The sequence below is a fragment of the Eretmochelys imbricata genome, chromosome 5, assembly GCF_965152235.1.
Source record: "Eretmochelys imbricata isolate rEreImb1 chromosome 5, rEreImb1.hap1, whole genome shotgun sequence".
In the NCBI taxonomy this organism is placed as follows: Eukaryota; Metazoa; Chordata; order Testudines; family Cheloniidae; genus Eretmochelys; species Eretmochelys imbricata.
Genome location: NC_135576.1, coordinates 3,029,500 through 3,047,532, shown reverse-complemented (window position 1 = coordinate 3,047,532; position 18,033 = coordinate 3,029,500). Strand labels below are relative to the sequence as shown.

Below are 18,033 nucleotides of genomic sequence, written 5' to 3'. Positions count from 1 at the left end.
ACCCTCGCCTCGGGAGCGGCTCCCGCAAGGTCCCACGGCCGGGCAGTAAGTCTCCCCTCCTCCGGCCCCTGTCCAGGGCAGAGGCTGAGCTCAGGGCTGGCTGCTTCTTGGTGGCCCAAGTATGTCGGACCCAGCCCCGGTGGCGGGGTGACTCCTGAGTGCAGGAAGGCAGGGCATGAGCGCGGCCCCCGTGCCGGGCCCACCCCCCACTCTCCCCTCCCTGGCATCCTGCAGGACCATGTCCCCATCCCCACCGGCTCAGGCACCCCCTGGCGCCGTCTCACCCTCCCCGCCTCTGCCTGCGGGACCCTTGCTGGGACTGGCGCAGGGTCCCACCAGGGATGGGGCCAGCCCAGAGACCTGTCGTTACCCTCTCCAGTCGCGGCTCCATAAGCCAGCTCCCTCGTGGGGCTGATGGAGAGATGTGGGGGACCCGTTATCCACGTGCCTGCTTCAGCCACAGCCCTCTCCAGCGTCTCCTCCTCCCCTGCATGCCTGCCTTGCGACTTGCTGGCCACACTGCCGGTCGGCCCCCCTTGTAGCCCCGGCTCCTGCTCTGCCCCCTGCCCCTGGAGCCCCGGCCAGCGGGGGGCAGGCACAAGGGGCGACCCTGCCACTCGGAGCCAGCCGGGCCTGGCCAGCCACTGGTGATGGAGCCGTCCTGGCTGGCTCGGGGGTGTGTGTTGTGTTGTGTTGTGTGTGTGTGTCTGTGCGCGCCCATCACTGCCTGCTGCCCTCTGTTTGTTTTCCCCAGGACTGATCTGATACACAGGGAAGCCCCAGGGCCCCTGGCTCAGCGTGGGGCTCTGTTTCCTGCAGGGAGGGGGCTCTGGGCAAGGCAGCCCTGGCCAGCCCAGCCCCGTTCTTGGCCAGTGATTGCTGGAGCCCAGCGTGGGAGTGGCTGGGCACAGGGGACTCTGCGCGGGGGGGTAACGGGGTGTTTTCTCTCCCCCCAGATGTGCCCTCCCACCCCAGGCCTCAGAAGGGTGATGGTGCTTCTGGCTGCAGCCCTGGTGTCCGCCTCTGTCGCTGCGGGGGAAGGCTGGCGCGAGGAAGGTGAGAGGAGGAAGGCTCAGCCGCTGGGCCCCGCGTGCCGGCCCCACGCTGCCCTGTGGCTCGTATCAGCCATGCAAGCCAAGCACAGCACGGCACTGGCCCTCCCAGCCCCCTGGGTGGGGGCTCAGTAGGACATCCCCAGTTTACACGTGGGGAAACTGAGGCACGGTGCATTTTCCCCCCGGCTCTGGAACGAGTCAGGATCAGAGCCAGGATGAGAAACCTGCTCAGGGCATCCACCCTTGTGAACCTCCCAGCGCCGGGGGGTGCAGCCTGATCCTGCTTTCAGGTTAAATAACCCGACTCTTCTGTCCCAGCTCTGCTGGTGCCCCTCAGTCCCGACCCGCAGCCCCTGCTGTTCCAAGCACAGTCCCTCTCCCCACCCAGCTCCGCTGATCCCCAGCCCCCCTGCTTGGCTCTCCTGGGCCAGGCCCCTTCCGCGGAGGCTGCCAGCTCTGGCCGGTGTCCTTTGCTTTTGGGGCCCCTTCAGTTCCACGTTTGTAAGTAGCCGTGTTGGGGTGGGGGTGGGCTGTGGGAGAGGAGACCTGTCCCAGGGCAGGGGATGCCCAGGCAGGGGGCTGTGCTCTGGGGGGGCTGTGAAGGGTTCCTGGAGCAGGGGATCCCCAGGTGGGGAGCTGTGCTCTGAGCCGGGGGGGGGGGGGGGGGCGTTGGGAAGGGATCCCGGGAGCAGCTCCAAAGGTTTGGAGCAAACCCCCACCCCTGGCTCCTCCCGTGCCCCGTGCCGGGGGCAAAGAGAACCCTGGCTGCCCTGGGGCTCCCCGTGCCCAGCACAGGCCCTGGGAGCCCCGCGGCCCTGGTCTCCAGGGTGTCGTCCCTGCTGGGAGTCCAGCCCTTCTCCCTGCTCGCCCCGGCGGGTCACACACCCAGGGGGCTGCACCTGGGTACCCCGGAGATGCCGGATGCTGGGCCTGGACCCCGTGTCCGCGGGCCCTTTGCAGTGCTCAGCCCCAGGAACCGAAGCCCCTGCCCCCCGCGGCACCTGCTCACGCACCTGCTCTGTGCCCGTTGCAGGTGTGCAGTACGGCCAGGTGGGAGCGGACGTCGTCCTGTCGTGCACCGGCGCCCCCGGACGGTAGGTCCCCACTGGGCGGGGGAGGGTGCCCGGTTTCGGTTCTGGTTCTGCTCACACCAGGGCTGGAACGGACCCAGCTCCAAGCAGGAGGAGTGGAGGGGGAGACCCCGACCCCACAGCTCTGTGCCGCCCCTCACTCCCGACCCACAGCCCCCTGCTAGCCCAGCCCTGGGTCCCCACCCCACAGCTCTGTGCTGCCCCTCACTCCCAACCCGCAGCCCCCTGCTATCCCAGCCCTGGGTCCCCGCCCCACAGCTCTGCGCTGCCCCTCATAGATCATAGAAGTGTATCATAGAATATCAGGGTTGGAAGGGACCCCAGAAGGTCATCTAGTCCAACCCCCTGCTCAAAGCAGGACCAATTCCCAGTTAAATCATCCCAGCCAGGGCTTTGTCAAGCCTGACCTTAAAAACTTCTAAGGAAGGAGATTCTACCACCTCCCTAGGTAACGCATTCCAGTGTTTCACCACCCTCTTAGTGAAAAAGTTTTTCCTAATATCCAATCTAAACCTCCCCCACTGCAACTTGAGACCATTACTCCTCGTTCTGTCATCTGCTACCATTGAGAACAGTCTAGAGCCATCCTCTTTGGAACCCCCTTTCAGGTAGTTGAAAGCAGCTATCAAATCCCCCCTCATTCTTCTCTTCTGCAGGCTAAACAATCCCAGCTCCCTCAGCCTCTCCTCATAAGTCATGTGTTCTAGACCCCTAATCATTTTTGTTGCCCTTCGCTGGACTCTCTCCAATTTATCCACATCCTTCTTGTAGTGTGGGGCCCAAAACTGGACACAGTACTCCAGATGAGGCCTCACCAATGTCGAATAGAGGGGGACGATCATGTCCCTCGATCTGCTCGCTATGCCCCTACTTATACATCCCAAAATGCCATTGGCCTTCTTGGCAACAAGGGCACACTGCTGACTCATATCCAGCTTCTCATCCACTGTCACCCCTAGGTCCTTTTCCGCAGAACTGCTGCCTAGCCATTCGGCCCCTAGTCTGTAGCAGTGCATTGGATTCTTCTGTCCTAAGTGCAGGACCCTGCACTTATCCTTATTGAACCTCATCAGATTTCTTTTGGCCCAGTCCTCCAATTTGTCTAGGTCCTTCTGTATCCTATCCCTCCCCTCCAGCGTATCTACCACTCCTCCCAGTTTAGTATCATCCGCAAATTTGCTGAGAGTGCAATCCACACCATCCTCCAGATCATTTATGAAGATATTGAACAAAACCGGCCCCAGGACCGACCCCTGGGGCACTCCACTTGATACCGGCTGCCAACTAGACTTGGAGCCATTGATCACTACCCGTTGAGCCTGACAATCTAGCCAGCTTTCTACCCACCTTATAGTGCATTCATCCAGCCCATACTTCTTTAACTTGCTGACAAGAATACTGTGGGAGACCGTGTCAAAAGCTTTGCTAAAGTCAAGAAACAATACATCCACTGCTTTCCCCTCATCCACAGAACCAGTAATCTCATCATAAAAGGCGATTAGATTAGTCAGGCATGACCTTCCCTTGGTGAATCCATGCTGGCTGTTCCTGATCACTTTCCTCTCCTGCAAGTGCTTCAGGATTGATTCTTTGAGGACCTGCTCCATGATTTTTCCAGGGACTGAGGTGAGGCTGACTGGCCTGTAGTTCCCAGGATCCTCCTTTTTCCCTTTTTTAAAGATTGGCACTACATTAACCTTTTTCCAGTCATCCGGGACTTCCCCCGATCGCCACGAGTTTTCAAAGATAATGGCCAATAGCTCTGCAATCACAGCCGCCAATTCCTTCAGCACTCTCGGATGCAACTCGTCCGGCCCCATGGACTTGTGCACGTCCAGCTTTTCTAAATAGCCCCTAACCACCTCTATCTCCACAGAGGGCTGGCCATCTCTTCCCCATTTTGTGATGCCCAACGCAGCAATCTGGGAGCTGACCTTGTTCGTGAAGACAGAGGCAAAAAAAGCATTGAGTACATTAGCTTTTTCCACATCCTCTGTCACTAGGTTGCCTCCCTCATTCATTAAGGGGCCCACACTTTCCTTGGCTTTCTTCTTGTTGCCAACATACCTGAAGAAACCCTTCTTGTTACTCTTGACATCTCTTGCTAGCTACAGCTCCAGGTGCGATTTGGCCCTCCTGATTTCATTCCTACATATCCGAGCAATATTTTTATACTCTTCCCTGGTCATATGTCCAACCTCCCACTTCTTGTAAGCTTCTTTTTTATGTTTAAGATCCGCTAGGATTTCACCATTAAGCCAAGCTGGTCGCCTGCCATATTTACTATTCTTTCGACACATCGGGATGGTTTGTCCCTGTAACCTCAACAGGGATTCCTTGAAATACAGCCAGCTCTCCTGGACTCCTTTCCCCTTCATGTTAGTCCCCCAGAGGATCCTACCCATCCGTTCCCTGAGGGAGTCGAAGTCTGCTTTCCTGAAGTCCAGGGTCCGTATCCTGCTGCTTACCTTTCTTCCCTGCGTCAGGATCCTGAACTCAACCAACTCATGGTCACTGCCTCCCAGATTCCCATCCACTTTTGCTTCCCCCTCTAATTCTACCCGGTTTGTGAGCAGCAGGTCAAGAAAAGCTCCCCCCTAGTTGGCTCCTCTAGCACTTGCGCCAGGAAATTGTCCCCTACGCTTTCCAAAAACTTCCTGGACTGTCTATGCACTGCAGTATTGCTCTCCCAGCGGATATCAGGAAGCCCGCAACTCCCTCCCGACCCACAGCCCCCTGCTGTCCCAGCCCTGGGTCCCCGCCCCACAGCTCTGCCGGTGCCCCTCACTCCCGACCCGCAGTCCCTGCTATTCCAGTGCTCACACACCAGCCATGCTGGGTCTGGACGTGGCAGTGCCAGGAGCCAGGCCCTCTCTCTCTGCTAACCGAGTGCCCGGCCTCCTGTCCCCAGCTCGGGGGTGGAGTGGCGGCGGGACGGGGCGGCCGCGCTCCCGGAGGGCTGCATCCTGCGGGACGGCGACCTGCTGCTGCCAGAGGCCGAGCTTGCTGCAGGAGGAGACTACAGCTGCCATGACGGGACCGGGCAGCTCCTCCGCTCCGTCTCCCTCCGGCTGGGCTGTAAGTCAGCTCCCACGCGGGGGGCCGGGGGCCGGGCAGGGGCAGGACTGGGCAGGGGATGCCCCTTCTGGGACCTGACTGGACCCGCTTGTCACCGGGGTGAACGTGCTGCTTTCCACGCTGCCGGGAGGCCAGCTGTGCCGGGTGTTGGCTGCCTGCTCCATGGCCAGGGGATAGGCCTCAGCGGGCAGCCCTCCCATCCCTTCACACAGCCCCCCATGGGTGCCCTTGGCTCCATCGGGGACTTTAGTACCCAGCCCAGCGCCCCCTAGCAGCCGAAAGCCCAGGGTGTCGGGGCGGGAGGCTCTGGTTTGCTGGGGGCCCCTGGAGAGTCCCCTAAACGTCTCCTCCCTTCCGGCACCAGACCTGCCCGGGATCCCGTCCGTCACCTGCCGAGCTTCTGACTACGAGAATTTCTCCTGTTCCTGGACCCCCAGCGTGGAGACGTTCCTCCCCACCAGATACATCACCACCTACCGGTAGGGCTGGGCCATGTGTGCAGGGGGGGGATGCCATTCGCTTTGGGGTGTTAGCCACGGTGGCCTCAGCTCGGGGAACACCTTCGGTTCTCCCTGCAGACAGGATTCCCTGTCACGTCCTGGCCTCAAGCTCTGCGTAGCGTCCCTATGCACTGCGTTCCACCCCAGACTTGGCTGCATTTCAGGGGAGATGGAGAGTCCAACCTTGTTTATGAAAATGAGATGGGGCCATAAAAGTATTGTTGATGAATGACTCTGGGTTTGGCTGGAGACTTCTCATCCCCGGGAGGGTGGGCTGGGTTTGCAGGTGGGCGGGGATCAGAGTGACTGAAGTTTGCTGCCTGTCGCAGCCTCAGGAAGCGCTTTGGGGTCTGCTCGGATGAAAGATGTTGGGGAAATAAGAGAACCGTGTTTTTCATTATCACAGAGCTCTCAGTTATCCGACAGTGGGTCTTTGAACCCAGCCCTGCTTATTAAAACAGGCCGAGCGGCGTTTTCTGGGGGCTGCCGCTGGCTTGCTGCGGGGCGCATGCTTGAGGAATCCGTTTTCCTTCAGTTAAAACAACCCCAGAGCTGGGGGTTTGTGGCCAGGTGCCCTGGAGCCGCTTCAGTCCCGTGCCCGGAGCCCGGCTTTAACGAGGCAGAAATCCAGCCTGGGGCGGCTGCTGGCGGCGGTGGAAGTCGGAGCTGGGAAGGCCCCCTCCACGGCCCAGCGCCATCACCCCACCCCATGGAATGCTGGCTGGGCGAGTGGCGCGCTCCCCGGGCAAACCGCCGGGGGGCGGGGGTGAAATCTGCACAGGGATCGGTTTGGAAGCAAGGATGGAAAGCACCAGGAGTGTTGGAAAAGGCAAAGCCAGCTGCCAGGGAGTGGCCAAGTGCCTCTGTCTGCTCGTGTGAGAATGAAGTCATTCGATAGAAACGGATCAGATAGAATCATAGAATATCAGGGTTGGAAGGGACCTCAGGAGGTCATCTAGTCCAACCCCCTGCTCGAAGCAGGACCAATCCCCAATTAAATCATCCCAGCCAGGGCTTTGTCAAGCCTGACCTTAAAAACCTCTAAGGAAGGAGATTCCACCACCTCCCTAGGGAACCCATTCCAGTGCTTCACCACCCTCCCAGTGAAATTTTTTTTCCTAATATCCAGCCTAAACCTCCCCCACTGCAACTTGAGACCATTACTCCTCGTTCTGTCATCTGCTACCACTGAGAACAGTCTAGATCCATCCTCTTTGGAACTCCCCTTCAGGTAGTTGAAAGCAGCTCTCAAATCCCCCCTCACTCTTCTCTTCTGCAGACTAAATAACCCCAGTTCCCTCACCCTCTCCTTGTAAGTCATGTGTCCCAGCCCCAGTAGTGTGGGGCCCAAAACTGGACACAGTACTCCAGATGAGGCCTCACCAATGTCAAATAGAGGGGAACGATCACGTCCCTCGACTTATACATCCCAAAATGCCATTAGCCTTCTTGGCAACAAGGGCACCCTGCCGACTCATATCCAGCTTCTCGTCCACTGTAGATAGATGGGTGTGGCTGGGGACGGGTGGGTGAGTGTGTGGGTGGAGAGAGATGGGGGGTGGATGGATGGATGGATAGCTAGGTAGATGGGCGTGTGTCGGGACGGATGGGTGGAGAGATGGATGGAGAGAGTTGGGGGGTGGATGGAGGGCTGGAGAGATGGGTCTGTGTGGGACATAAGCCCTGAGGAGTCCCTAGCAGAGCTGTGCAGAAATGGGGGAGGCCGTTTTCCCGGGTGATTACCTGTTGCTGTCTGGGGCACCTTCCTGCCCCCCTGTAAGACGTGGGGACTCGGCGTCTGTTTCTGGAGCAGAGAACGTGCCCAGCCGTTGATTGGTTTCCATGTTCGGCTGCCAGGCCCCCCCGTGTTCGGAGCCCGTCTCTCTGCACCCGCCAGTGAGCTTCGGCCTGCCTCTGGCCTGGAGTCACTGACTTGTGGGGTCGGTTCCCGGCCTCCTCCAGCCCCGCCTGCCCAGGGATGCTCCATCGTGCTGTGAGCGGGGTGGGAGGTCCCTGGCTCGAGGAGCTGTACCCGCGCTGGCTGGGAGCGGGCCAGGGCACTAAGCGCATTGCTTGCCCCACTGCCGGGCATGTGCCTAGAGCCTCCGAGGGGCACGTATTGGGGGCACCTCGCCCCCGCCCAGCACCCTGGCTGTGCAGCCATGCCATGTGATTAGCGCTCTGGCCCAGTCAGATTTAGCAGGGATACATCTGCTCGCCTGGGAACTGCCCCCAGCTCACTGCGTAGCCACCCGCAGGGTGGGAGCTCCCCGGGGCCGGGCTGAGCCTTGGGTACGGGCAGCCCCCAGCACAGTCAGGGCCCAATCCTGCCTGGGGCCTTTGGGGGCCTGCGCAGTGCATTCGTGCTGATCGCTTTCCTCGTGGGCCTGGCTCTGCACTCAGGGGCCAAGGCGAGCAGGGCCCCGCCCCAGGCAGCGCGACAAGGGGAGTGAATGGTCGCAGTGCTTCGCTCCCGCAGCGTGCATCCCTCCCTCATTTTCAGTGTGCTGGCCACAGGAAGGTCGAGCGCATTAGCCCCATTCTGCGGAGGGGGAAGCTGAGGCACACTGGGTGGCACAGGGTGTTGGAGGCAGAGCGGGACTAGAACTCCTGGAGCGGCCCCCTGTCCGCTGAACCGCCCGGGGTGTGTAATGCGAGGCAGGGCGTAGGAGAGCAGGATGCTGTGTGTGTATCCGGGGGCTGGGGACCGGCTCGGAGCCATTTGCTCCCACACCTGGCGGGGGTGGGAAATGCCGCCCCGGAGCAGATTGAGGGAGGAACAGGGCACCGGGCAGGTTCCCAAAGAGCAGCCGCCCTGGGAGGCCGGGAGCAGGGTCTCAGCCGGGGTGGGGAGATCCTCCGGGCTGTGTGAGGGACACCGCTGAGCCCCTGGGGGAATAGAGCGGCTGCCTCAGCCAGGGGCCTGTCGCCTCTGTGAGGAGGTGTTGGGGCCCAGTGGGGACAGAGAATTCAGGGGCTCGACAGGGGCCCGGCACTGGGGTCAGGGGAGCGGCTCTCAAGTTACCCCAGAGCAAAATCAGGGCCCTTGTCCCCAGGCTGCTGCAGGGGCCCGATTCCGCCCCGGGGGAGCCGATCCCCACCACAGAGAGGAGAGCTGGACCCAGTGTCCAAGCCGCCTGGCTGGGGAAGCTGCCGTCCCGTCCTTCCCTGTGGGCGGCCTGTAATGGGAAAAGTCTCCCAGCCGGATCTTCCAGCTGCTCCTGCCCCAGGGCCGTGTCCAGTGCTCTGGGAGGGAGGATTTGCTCTCGGAGGTGAGCCTGGGCTCGGCTCCCCATGCTGCCACGGGAGGAAGGAAGCTGCGGGTCCCTTTGAAGCTGGGGAGAGCTGGTGCAGGGCTCCGGCCCCTCCTTCTCCCCTCCAGGCCCCCCTTTGGGCACAGGGTCAGTGCCTAGCTCCGGGCGGAGAGGGGGTTCCACGGGCGCCCAGAGGATGTGAAATCACCCAACCCCATCCCCGGGCAGGGGCAGAATCCCCCTCGGGGGGCGAATCCTGCAGGCTGACCTCTGTAGGCTGCAGACAGACACGGAGCATGGCCGGGGCTCACCCTGGGAAGCACAAGCCCCTGTTAGACCCTTCGTGGGACATCACCAGCCGCCACCACTAGCAGCCAGACAGCCCGGGCCAGTGCAATGCACGGGGGCCATGCACGGCAGGGTCTACCCCCGGTGGGGACGCTCCCAGGATTCCCAGACTTGCACCGGGGCGTGTGGACGTGTTACGTGACTCAGGGTTGGGGCCGGGGCAGGGCTGTCAGGTGACGAGGGGGCGAGGAGGCACCAGCTGGCTGCATTTGGGACAGTCGTTCCTCTTCACGCCTGGGCACTTTGCAAAGTGTCACCTGTGTGCTTCCCTCAGCACAGGCATGCAGCCACCTCTGGGGTGGAGCACAGCCGCTGTTGTCAGCACGGGGCAGCTCCACGCCGCCGGTTAGGCCAGGAAGTGACAAACTGCGGCCTGTTCCCAGGAACGGACGAGAGACCGAGCGGGATCCTCTCCCCCCGCTGGGTCCCGCCTGGGATCCTGGGGCTGACAGCTCTGCCCCCCGTGCTCGAATTACTGCTGCGGCCCTGCCCGAGGAACCTGCGGCCTAACCCTGGCACAGACCCGACGGCCTGGCACTTCGTAAATCGCGTGATGCGCTGCGCTCGCCCCCCGGGCGTGCGAGGGATGCGGCCAGCGGCACAGCGCCCCCTAGTGCCGCACTGCGGCCCGGGCACCTGCGTTGGCTCCGAGCGAGGCGCGCCCCCTGCTGAATCCATTCGGCCTCCCTGCAGTGCCCGGGGCTTCTCTCCAGCCCCTGCCTGCGACCCCCAACGTGTCTCTCAAGCTGGGTTTGGAAGCGTGCCGGGGAGCCAGGGCCAGTGACGGCCCCCCCTCCCCGCCTCTGCCCCCGGGCCCGGCCCCCTGGCCGGGTTTGCTGGCACGTTCCCAAAGCCCCGTCCTGGGCCCCGAGACTCACTGGCTGCCTTCCCGTTTCTCTCCACGACCAGGAAGAAATTGCTGATGGACAGTGAGAAATGGAGGTAGGACCCGGCTCCTCCCCTACCCGCTACAGCCCAGTCCCGGACCCTGATTGCCCGAGGGTGCCCGGGCCCCGGAATGGCTGGCACTGAGCCAGGGGCCCTGCTGTGCTTGCTGGAGCCCCCTGAATCCACCCCACAGCACCCACCGTACCCGTGATGCCCAGTGCCCAGCCTGGCATGGCACAAGCAGAATTAGCCGGCTGGTCTGCAGTGAGGCCGGGCCCGAACCCCCGTCCCGCAGGGCAGGCGAGGCACGTGGCTGGGCGGGGAGCTTGCCTGGCACTGCCCACTCTGGGGGGAGAAGGGGCTGGAGTCTCCGGAGCTGGCACCTACTGGGGCCAGTTTCCCCCTCCCCCCGGCCCCAGCCCCTGGCCAGGGACTCCGAGACCTGCCCTCAGTCCTGGACCCACGGCAGCCTGGCCAGCCCCTTGCCAGGGGCCCCGCCCCAGCCGCTCACCCCCGGCCCGCCGTGTCCGGCCTGCGGAGCCGGGTCCCTGCCTTACAGCCGGAGCCCGTACGCACGCTGCCCAAGGCCCAGTGCCCCCGATCCGGCCCCCACGCGTCATCCTGCAGCCCCCGCAGGAGTTTCCAGCCCGATAAACATCCTGGCCCGTTTCCTGTCGTGCCAGCACATGAGAACAAGGCTGTGGGGAATCCCCACCCAGCCCTGGCGCCCCACCTTCCTGCCACAGGAAGAAAAGGGGCCTGGCGCCAGCCCAGAGGCTCCCCGCTGCCCCCGGGGCTCTCTGCGCCATGGCCCCTGCCCCATCCCATGGCCTCGGTGCCCTGCCTTCCCTTTGCTGCTCCTCACCGGCTGCAGCTCCCGGGCCAGCTGCTCTGCAGGGCTGGTGTATTCGGGCCCTAGACCATGCCCAGGCTGCAGCTGCCAGTGCACGGGCCGTATGCATGCGGGGCCTGCCGCAGGATTTGCACAGACCTGCCTGTGAGTGTGCCATGCACGGGCCTGCATGCACGGGCCAGCCCCTCACAGGGGTGCGCCCGCACCCGGGTGCCTTTGTGACTCCCAGCACGGCTTTGCACGAGGGGCTTGGGGACCACATGGTGAGCAAAAGTCTGTGTGTGTGGCAGGGCAGGGCAGGGGGTTGCCTGGCGCATGCCCATCTAGACTGGCTGGCACAGTGCTTTAGTACAAAGGAGCCCCCTGTGCCTGCTCTTTGGGGGCAGTTGGGACATAGACACCCCCAGCTTTCCTGGTTTGCCATTCAGACCCTGTCTCAGCCTGCGCTGAAGGACCGGCCTGGCCAAGGTCACAGCTGCGTGGCACTTGGGCGCCATGGGTCCGGTGCCTTGGCGCCCCGTCCCGGCTGTGCTTGCTGTGTGGGCGAGAGCTTTTCACCCCGCAAAACAGCTGTGGCTCAGCAGCCTGGCACCGACTGCCCTGCGCTCTCGTCAGCAGGACCCAGCCCAGCCAGGTGGGGCCGTGCGTGCAGGACCCCGGGCACCCGCATGCCTGCAGCGTGCACAAGTGTGAGTTCTGGAGCTCCTACCGGCTGAACGTCACCGAGGTGAACCCGCTGGGCTCCAGCTTCCGGCTGCTCGACGTCACCATGCAGGCCATCAGTGAGTGCCAGCCCCCACCCCATGGGCACTGAGCAGGGCCCTGCCTGGCAGGCGGCCCCCACGGGCAGGCCGCTCCTTCCCCATGGCCCAGCCAGCCCTGGACTGTGGCTGCCAGCAAGGGGCCAATATAGGCCAAGCCTGGGGGCTGTGGCGAACCGGGCTGAGGGCTCTGGGGTCCTCCCCTGCCCTACGGCTGAGCCGCTCCCCACCCTGGGTAGAGCCCCCAGGGGAGCCCTTGGGAGGCAGCGGCCCAGCGGGATGGGCTCACGGTGCTGCCCATGTCTGTCCCGTCCAGTTAAGCCGGATCCTCCGGAAGGCCTGGTGGTGGAGCCGGTCCCGTCGGCCCCGCGGCGGCTGCGGGTTCGCTGGCAGTATCCGGCCTCCTGGCCCAAGCAGCCGCACTTCCAGCTGAAGTTCCGGCTCCAGTACCGGCCCGTCGCGCACGGCTCCTGGTCCATGGTGGAGACCGTGAACCTCTCTGAAGTCATCACCGACGCCTTCTCCGGCCTGGAGCACGTGGTGCAGGTTGGCGCCAAGGACTTCCTGGACGCCGGCAACTGGAGCGAGTGGAGTGCCGAGGCACGGGCCACGCCCGGGCCAGGTGAGGAGGGGCAGCCGGGGCGCCCAGGGCCAGGGCTGCGGGGACGGGGCAGGAAGGCATCTCTGGGGACTCTGCCGGGGGTCAGTCTCCTGAGCGTCTCCTGGGCCAGCACTTCTCACTGAAGGTTTTGCAACCCCCGCCCTGCTCTCCCCCCAGCCTGGTGCGGGATGATTTACCCTGGGATGATTTAGTTGGGAATTGGTCCTGCTCTGAGCAGGGGATTGGACTAGGTGACCTCCTGAGGTCCCTTCCAACCCTGATCTTCTATGATTCTATGACTCCTGCCCGGCTCTCCCGTGGCCTGGCACAGCCCCCGCCCTGTGGGACTGGATGTGGCCCCTGCCCCAAGTAACCAGACTCTCTCCTGCCGTCGCTTGCAGGCCTGACCGTGACGCCAGGCGACGAAGCCACCACCGACGCCGGCCTGGAGAGCCCGGCTGAGATGCCCTCGCTGGCCCCCAACCCTGAGCCCATCGGTGAGCGGACCCTTCGTAGCACTGACAGGGGAGCCAGCGAGGGCAACTGGGGCCCGTGGTGGAGGCTGGGGGCTGCGAGGGCAAGGTCGTGGCCTAGCCAGTGCAGCGGGCAGCGCCTGGCGGGTGGGAGCAAGGCCCCCCTGTGCCTGGCCGGGCACCGTGCCCACACCCAACCCGCACGGATTGAGGTGCCCAGGGCCAGCGAGCCAGCGTACAGACTGTCCCCCTCCTCTGGGTGAGGAGCTGCCCAGAGCAGGGGGAGCTGCGAGGAGGCGAGGTTTGCAATGGGGCAGCCGGGCTTGGCGGAATGAATGCCAGTCAGCATGGCACGGAAAGAGCTGCCCGGACGCTGTCCCTGTGAATGGGCACCTGCCTCTTTACCAAAGGCCAGGCAACTGGGTGCTCCTGGGTCTCTGATGAACATGTCAGGGGCAGGAGGGGGTGGCACTAACCTACCTGCCTAGTCCTCGCTGCGTGGTGTCGTGGAGCTGGTGGGATGCCCTGAGAGCTGTGGGCATCCCCTGGCAGCGACGTCCGTCTGTCCATCCCCGCAGATCGCAGCGACCCCATGGAGAAGGTCGCCATCCTGATCTCACTCGGGATCTTCTCTTTCTTCATCCTGGCTGTGGTTCTGGGCATCACCATCGCAGTCTGGTAGGTGCCCCACGCCCGTGGCTGGGACAGGCCCTTTGGCAGCACAGGGCGGGCAGGGGCTGGGGTGCTGGGCTCACCCTCTGAGCTCAGTCAGTCACCTCATGTGGGAACCGGGCGCAGGATGCTGGCTGCGGACAGAGGGCTCCGGCTGGAGCTCTCGGCTTTGCACTGACTCATGCCAGGCCCCGGGCATGTGGCAAGGGAGGGTGGCACCGCTAAGGAACCCCTCAAGCCAGAGCCTGCCAGGCATCGCGGGGACAAAGCCTGAACTGGCACTGCCCAGCCGTGCTCCTGGCACCCATTTCCCAGTCATCCCGTGGGCCTGTCTGTCGCCACCCCACTGCCAGCCGGCTGCATCCTGGCGCCCCCAGCCTGGGTCCTGCCGTTCCCCCAGCCTGCTGCGCTCGGCAGGGCCAAGCCTGGAGTGAGCAGAGCAGGGCCTGGCCTGGCCGGGAGAATTGTCTCCGGGCCGCAATGAGAGCTGGCAGTGGGTCTGGATCCCGTCCAGGCTGTGGGACCCCTCTGCCCCAGGGCCCCATGGCTCTGCCTGTGCAGCCCCCGGCCGGGGGTCTGGTTGTTCTCCTCCTTCCAGCCACCCCTGCTTGCTAGTCACCCCACAGCCTAGGGTCGCCCCACACCGCAGGGAACCTCCCACATGCCCCAGAGTCACCCCACACCCCAGGGAACCCTCCCATGCCCCAGGTTCACCTCACACACCAGGGAACCACCCCCCCATGTGCCCCAGAGTCATCCCACACCCAGAGTCACCCCACATGCAAGGGAACCCCCCCCATTTGCCCCAGGGTCATCCCATGGCCCAGAGTCACCTAGACCCAACTCCCAGGGGTTGGGGGGGCTAGATTCATTAGTGATCCCAGGGCCTGGGGGGAGCTGGGACGTTCCTGGGCACCAAGTACCAATCTTTGCTAAGAGGTTACGGTGTAAGGGGCTGCACCAGCTAGCCGGGTCCCCTCTGGGGATCTGTCCTGCCGGGCTGCGGGGGAACTGGCTGAAGCTATGGCCAACGCGTGGAGACTGCAGAGCACCACCAAACCCTCTGCTCTGCCCCCAGGCTCCGTCTGAGAAAACCCAGCAAAGATGAGACCAAGAAGCACGACTTCCTGGCAGCTGCCGTGCACATGAGGGCCCTGCCCAGTGAGTGACCTGGGGTCCGGGGAGGAGGGGGGCAGCGTGAGGCAGTGTTGGGTGGAGGGCATGGGGCAGCGTGCTGGCTGACGTAGGGCTGCACAAGGGGAGGGCGTGGGGCAGCGTACTGGCTGGCGTGGCGTGGGGCTGCACGGGGTGCTATGGGACCCCACGGCTCAGGGCGTGGGTACGGATTGGCGCTGCATGCCATGGCATGGACTGGCACAGGCTAGCAGAGGGTGGCAGTGGGCTACCAGGCCATGGGGACTGGGCAGTATGTGGGCCCTGTACGGCCGGGTGCGGGACGTCAGGACGGTGCGGGTGAGGAGGGCATGCGGTGACACGGGGGCATGGAACAGGAGGGCAGGGAGACCCCCGCTGATGGCTCAGACAGCCGGGGGGCAGCGGGTTGGTGGATAAGAGCTGGGGCGAGGCCGGGGGGCAGTGTCTGCACGGAGATGGGGGACGAGCGGCCGGGCACTGCCCCATGGGCAGGGCGGTTCTGGCTGACAATGGGCGTGGGGCAGTGCTGACCAGTGAGGGGGGGGTCCCTGAGCCCCTCCCCCTGCAACCTGCTCTCTCTCTCTCTCCGCAGAGGCCCAGATCTTGTAGCAGGACCTGCAGACACTGCCCGCCTGCCCGCCCACCCGCCCAGGACTGTGCGGTCTGCCCTTGCCAGCGCCTTGCCCGGACCCCAGGACAGACTCTCGCGGGCTCCTGAGGGAGACGGGCCCGGCTCTCGGAGGGCACTGCCTGCTCCCCGGCAGCAGCAGGGGCAGGCGATGGGGTCGGTGCCATGGTCCGGCCCTGTGCCCGGGTCCTGCCGTTGGCGCCAGCGTGTGGACCTGAGCCGGATCCGCGCCCAATGGGGGGCGAGGCGGGGGCATCCCTGGGGCGTCCGCAGAGCTGAGGAGCCCAGGCTCATGGACAGGGGACCCGGGGACCCCAACCCAGGCCAGGCACGTGGCTGAGGTCCTGGCGGATCCGTGGACATTGGGAGGCCGGGCTGGGGGTGCTGGCGGGCGTGTGAGGGTGACACTGACCCCTCCCCACCCTGAACCCCCCCTCCAGTGGCTGGGAGGACTCCCCCTCCCATCCCTCCCCTGGGGCTTGTCCAGCCCCTCCGGGCAGCGCCCTGGGATCCCAATAAAGGGGGTTGTGACAGCAGGGTCCAGGCCGGCTCTCTCTGCACAGCGCCAGGGGGCAGCTCCGCTGGGGGTCAGAGCCAGTGGGGGATGGGCTGGTTATTGCTCAACCCCCCGGAAGAGAGGCCTGAGGGGGGGCCGCCAGCCTTCAGGCCCCCCCGCCAGCCCTGCCTCTGCTTGTTCCAGGTGCCATGGGGCTGAGGGGGGCTCTGAGTCCCTGGCGCCATGGGGGTTGCTTTGCCCTGACAGCTGGACCCCGGCACAGTGGGAGCAGCCCAGGGGCTCCCCCAGGGGAGGTTTGATGGGGCTGCCCTTGCCAGCCAGAGGGGCTCAGGGCAGGGGGGCAGCAGGGGTGAGGGGTGGCAGCAGCAGTTTCCCCCCCCCGCCCCCGTAGAGGTTCTGCCTGGACCCACTCTCCCAACGCTGGGTAATGGCTCCCACATGTTGGCTCCCGGCTGGGGCTGCAGCCCGGCCTGGGCAGCCAGCGGCCCAGGGCCACAATCACATCCAGATGGGATGGAACGTGCCAGAGCTGAGAGCCTGGCGGGGAGCGGGAGGAGCTGGGGGCGCGGGGCGGGGGGGAGAACAGGGCAGGGAAGGGGGCGCTGGCCCTGGGCTGGGGGGGTGTTGGGGGAGGGGGTGCTGGCCCTGGGCTGGGGGGTGCAGCGGGAGGGGCGCTGGCCCTGGGCTGGGGGGTTCTGGGGGAGGGGGCGCTGGCCCTGGGCTGAGGGGTGTTGGGGGAGGGGGTGCTGGCCCTGGGCTGGGGGGTGCAGCGGGAGGGGCGCTGGCCCTGGGCTGGGGGGGAGGGAGGAGGAGGCGCTGGCCCTGGGCTGGGGGGTGTTGGGGGAGGGGGTGCTGGCCCTGGGCTGGGGGGTGTTGGGGGAGGGGGTGCTGGCCCTGGGCTGGGGGGTGCAGCGGGAGGGGCGCTGGCCCTGGGCTGGGGGTGAGGGAGGAGGAGGCGCTGGCCCTGGGCTGAGGGGTGTTGGGGGAGGGGGCGCTGGCCCTGGGCTGGGGGGTGCAGCGGGAGGGGCGCTGGCCCTGGGCTGGGGGGGAGGGAGGAGGGGGCGCTGGCCCTGGGCTGGGGGGTGTTGGGGGAGGGGGTGCTGGCCCTGGGCTGGGGGGTACAGCGGGAGGGGCGCTGGCCCTGGGCTGGGGGGTGCAGCGGGAGGGGCACTGGCCCTGGGCTGGGGGGGAGGGAGGAGGAGGCGCTGGCCCTGGGCTGGGGGGTGTTGGGGGAGGGGGCGCTGGCCCTGGGCTGGGGGGTGCAGCGGGAGGGGCGCTGGCCCTGGGCTGGGGAGGAGGGAGGAGGAGGCGCTGGCCCTGGGCTGGGGGGTGTTGGGGGGGGGGGGTGCTGGCCCTGGGCTGGGGGGTGCAGCGGGAGGGGCGCTGGCCCTGGGCTGGGGGGGAGGGAGGAGGGGGCGCTGGCCCTGGGCTGGGGGGTGTTGGGGGAGGGGGCGCTGGCCCTCGGCTGGGGGGTGCAGCGGGAGGGGCGCTGGCCCTGGGCTGGGGGGGAGGGAGGAGGGGGCGCTGGCCCTGGGCTGGGGGGAGCTGAGGGCGAGGTGGGGCAGAGGCAGCTGGCAGCCATCAACAGATCCAGCCAGGCAGCGGGACCAGGGGTGGGGCAGGGTCACCCCAGCGAGGCCTGAGGCAGACGGGAGGAAAGGGTGGGAGGGAGCTGTGGATTGTGGGGCTCCAGTGGGGTTATCCTGGGGGGCAGGAAGGGGGACATGGGGGCTCCTGAATCCCCCCGGCCCAAGCCCCCGGCTCCTCTGCCTCAGCGTAGGCCCAATGTGGCTCCGGCAGCGCCTCGCGCCCTGTGCGTGGTGGCAGCCGCTCCAGGTGCCAAGCCACGTTCGGGGGCCCCTCTGCTCAGGGGTATGGGGGGGCCCTGGTGCGGACTCTGGGCACAGGGTCTGGCTGGCCCAGCACCTGCTGAGGTTGGAAGGGGTCTGGGCTGCCCGGCCCTGCTGAGAGCGGAGGACTGGGCTGGGTGCAGTGCCTGGCAGGGCGGGTGGGCGCCCCAGGAAGGCCGGGGTGTATGCTCAGGGAGGCGTCCTGGGGCACACCCTGGGAGTGGGCATGCAGCACTGCTGGAGGGTATCCGCACGGTGCTCAAAGGGACTCTGTGCCTAGGTGCCACCTTGGGTTGGGCACCCTCGGGC

The 18,033-nt window shown here is 65.3% G+C and overlaps 1 protein-coding gene across 4 annotated transcripts in view; it reads left to right on the top strand.

Moving 5' to 3' along the window:
- IL11RA (interleukin 11 receptor subunit alpha) overlaps nucleotides 1-15,378 on the top strand; it is a 68,328-nt gene extending 52,950 nt beyond the window's left edge. For 2 of the 4 annotated variants that reach the window (XM_077818082.1, XM_077818083.1), the window contains exons 2-12: nucleotides 957-1,056; nucleotides 2,089-2,149; nucleotides 5,058-5,224; nucleotides 5,589-5,703; nucleotides 10,236-10,268; nucleotides 11,686-11,849; nucleotides 12,145-12,450; nucleotides 12,831-12,926; nucleotides 13,481-13,580; nucleotides 14,653-14,735; nucleotides 15,322-15,378. In XM_077818082.1, coding sequence (XP_077674208.1) covers nucleotides 957-1,056; nucleotides 2,089-2,149; nucleotides 5,058-5,224; nucleotides 5,589-5,703; nucleotides 10,236-10,268; nucleotides 11,686-11,849; nucleotides 12,145-12,450; nucleotides 12,831-12,926; nucleotides 13,481-13,580; nucleotides 14,653-14,735; nucleotides 15,322-15,338 — 1,242 coding nt within the window. In that variant the 3' untranslated portion in view covers nucleotides 15,339-15,378. Of the gene's footprint in view, nucleotides 1-956; nucleotides 1,057-2,088; nucleotides 2,150-5,057; nucleotides 5,225-5,588; nucleotides 5,704-10,235; nucleotides 10,269-11,682; nucleotides 11,850-12,144; nucleotides 12,451-12,830; nucleotides 12,927-13,480; nucleotides 13,581-14,652; nucleotides 14,736-15,321 lie in introns of all 4 variants that reach the window. The other 2 variants (XM_077818085.1, XM_077818084.1) reach the window with 2 other exon arrangements.
- Nucleotides 15,379-18,033: the final 2,655 nt, after the last annotated feature.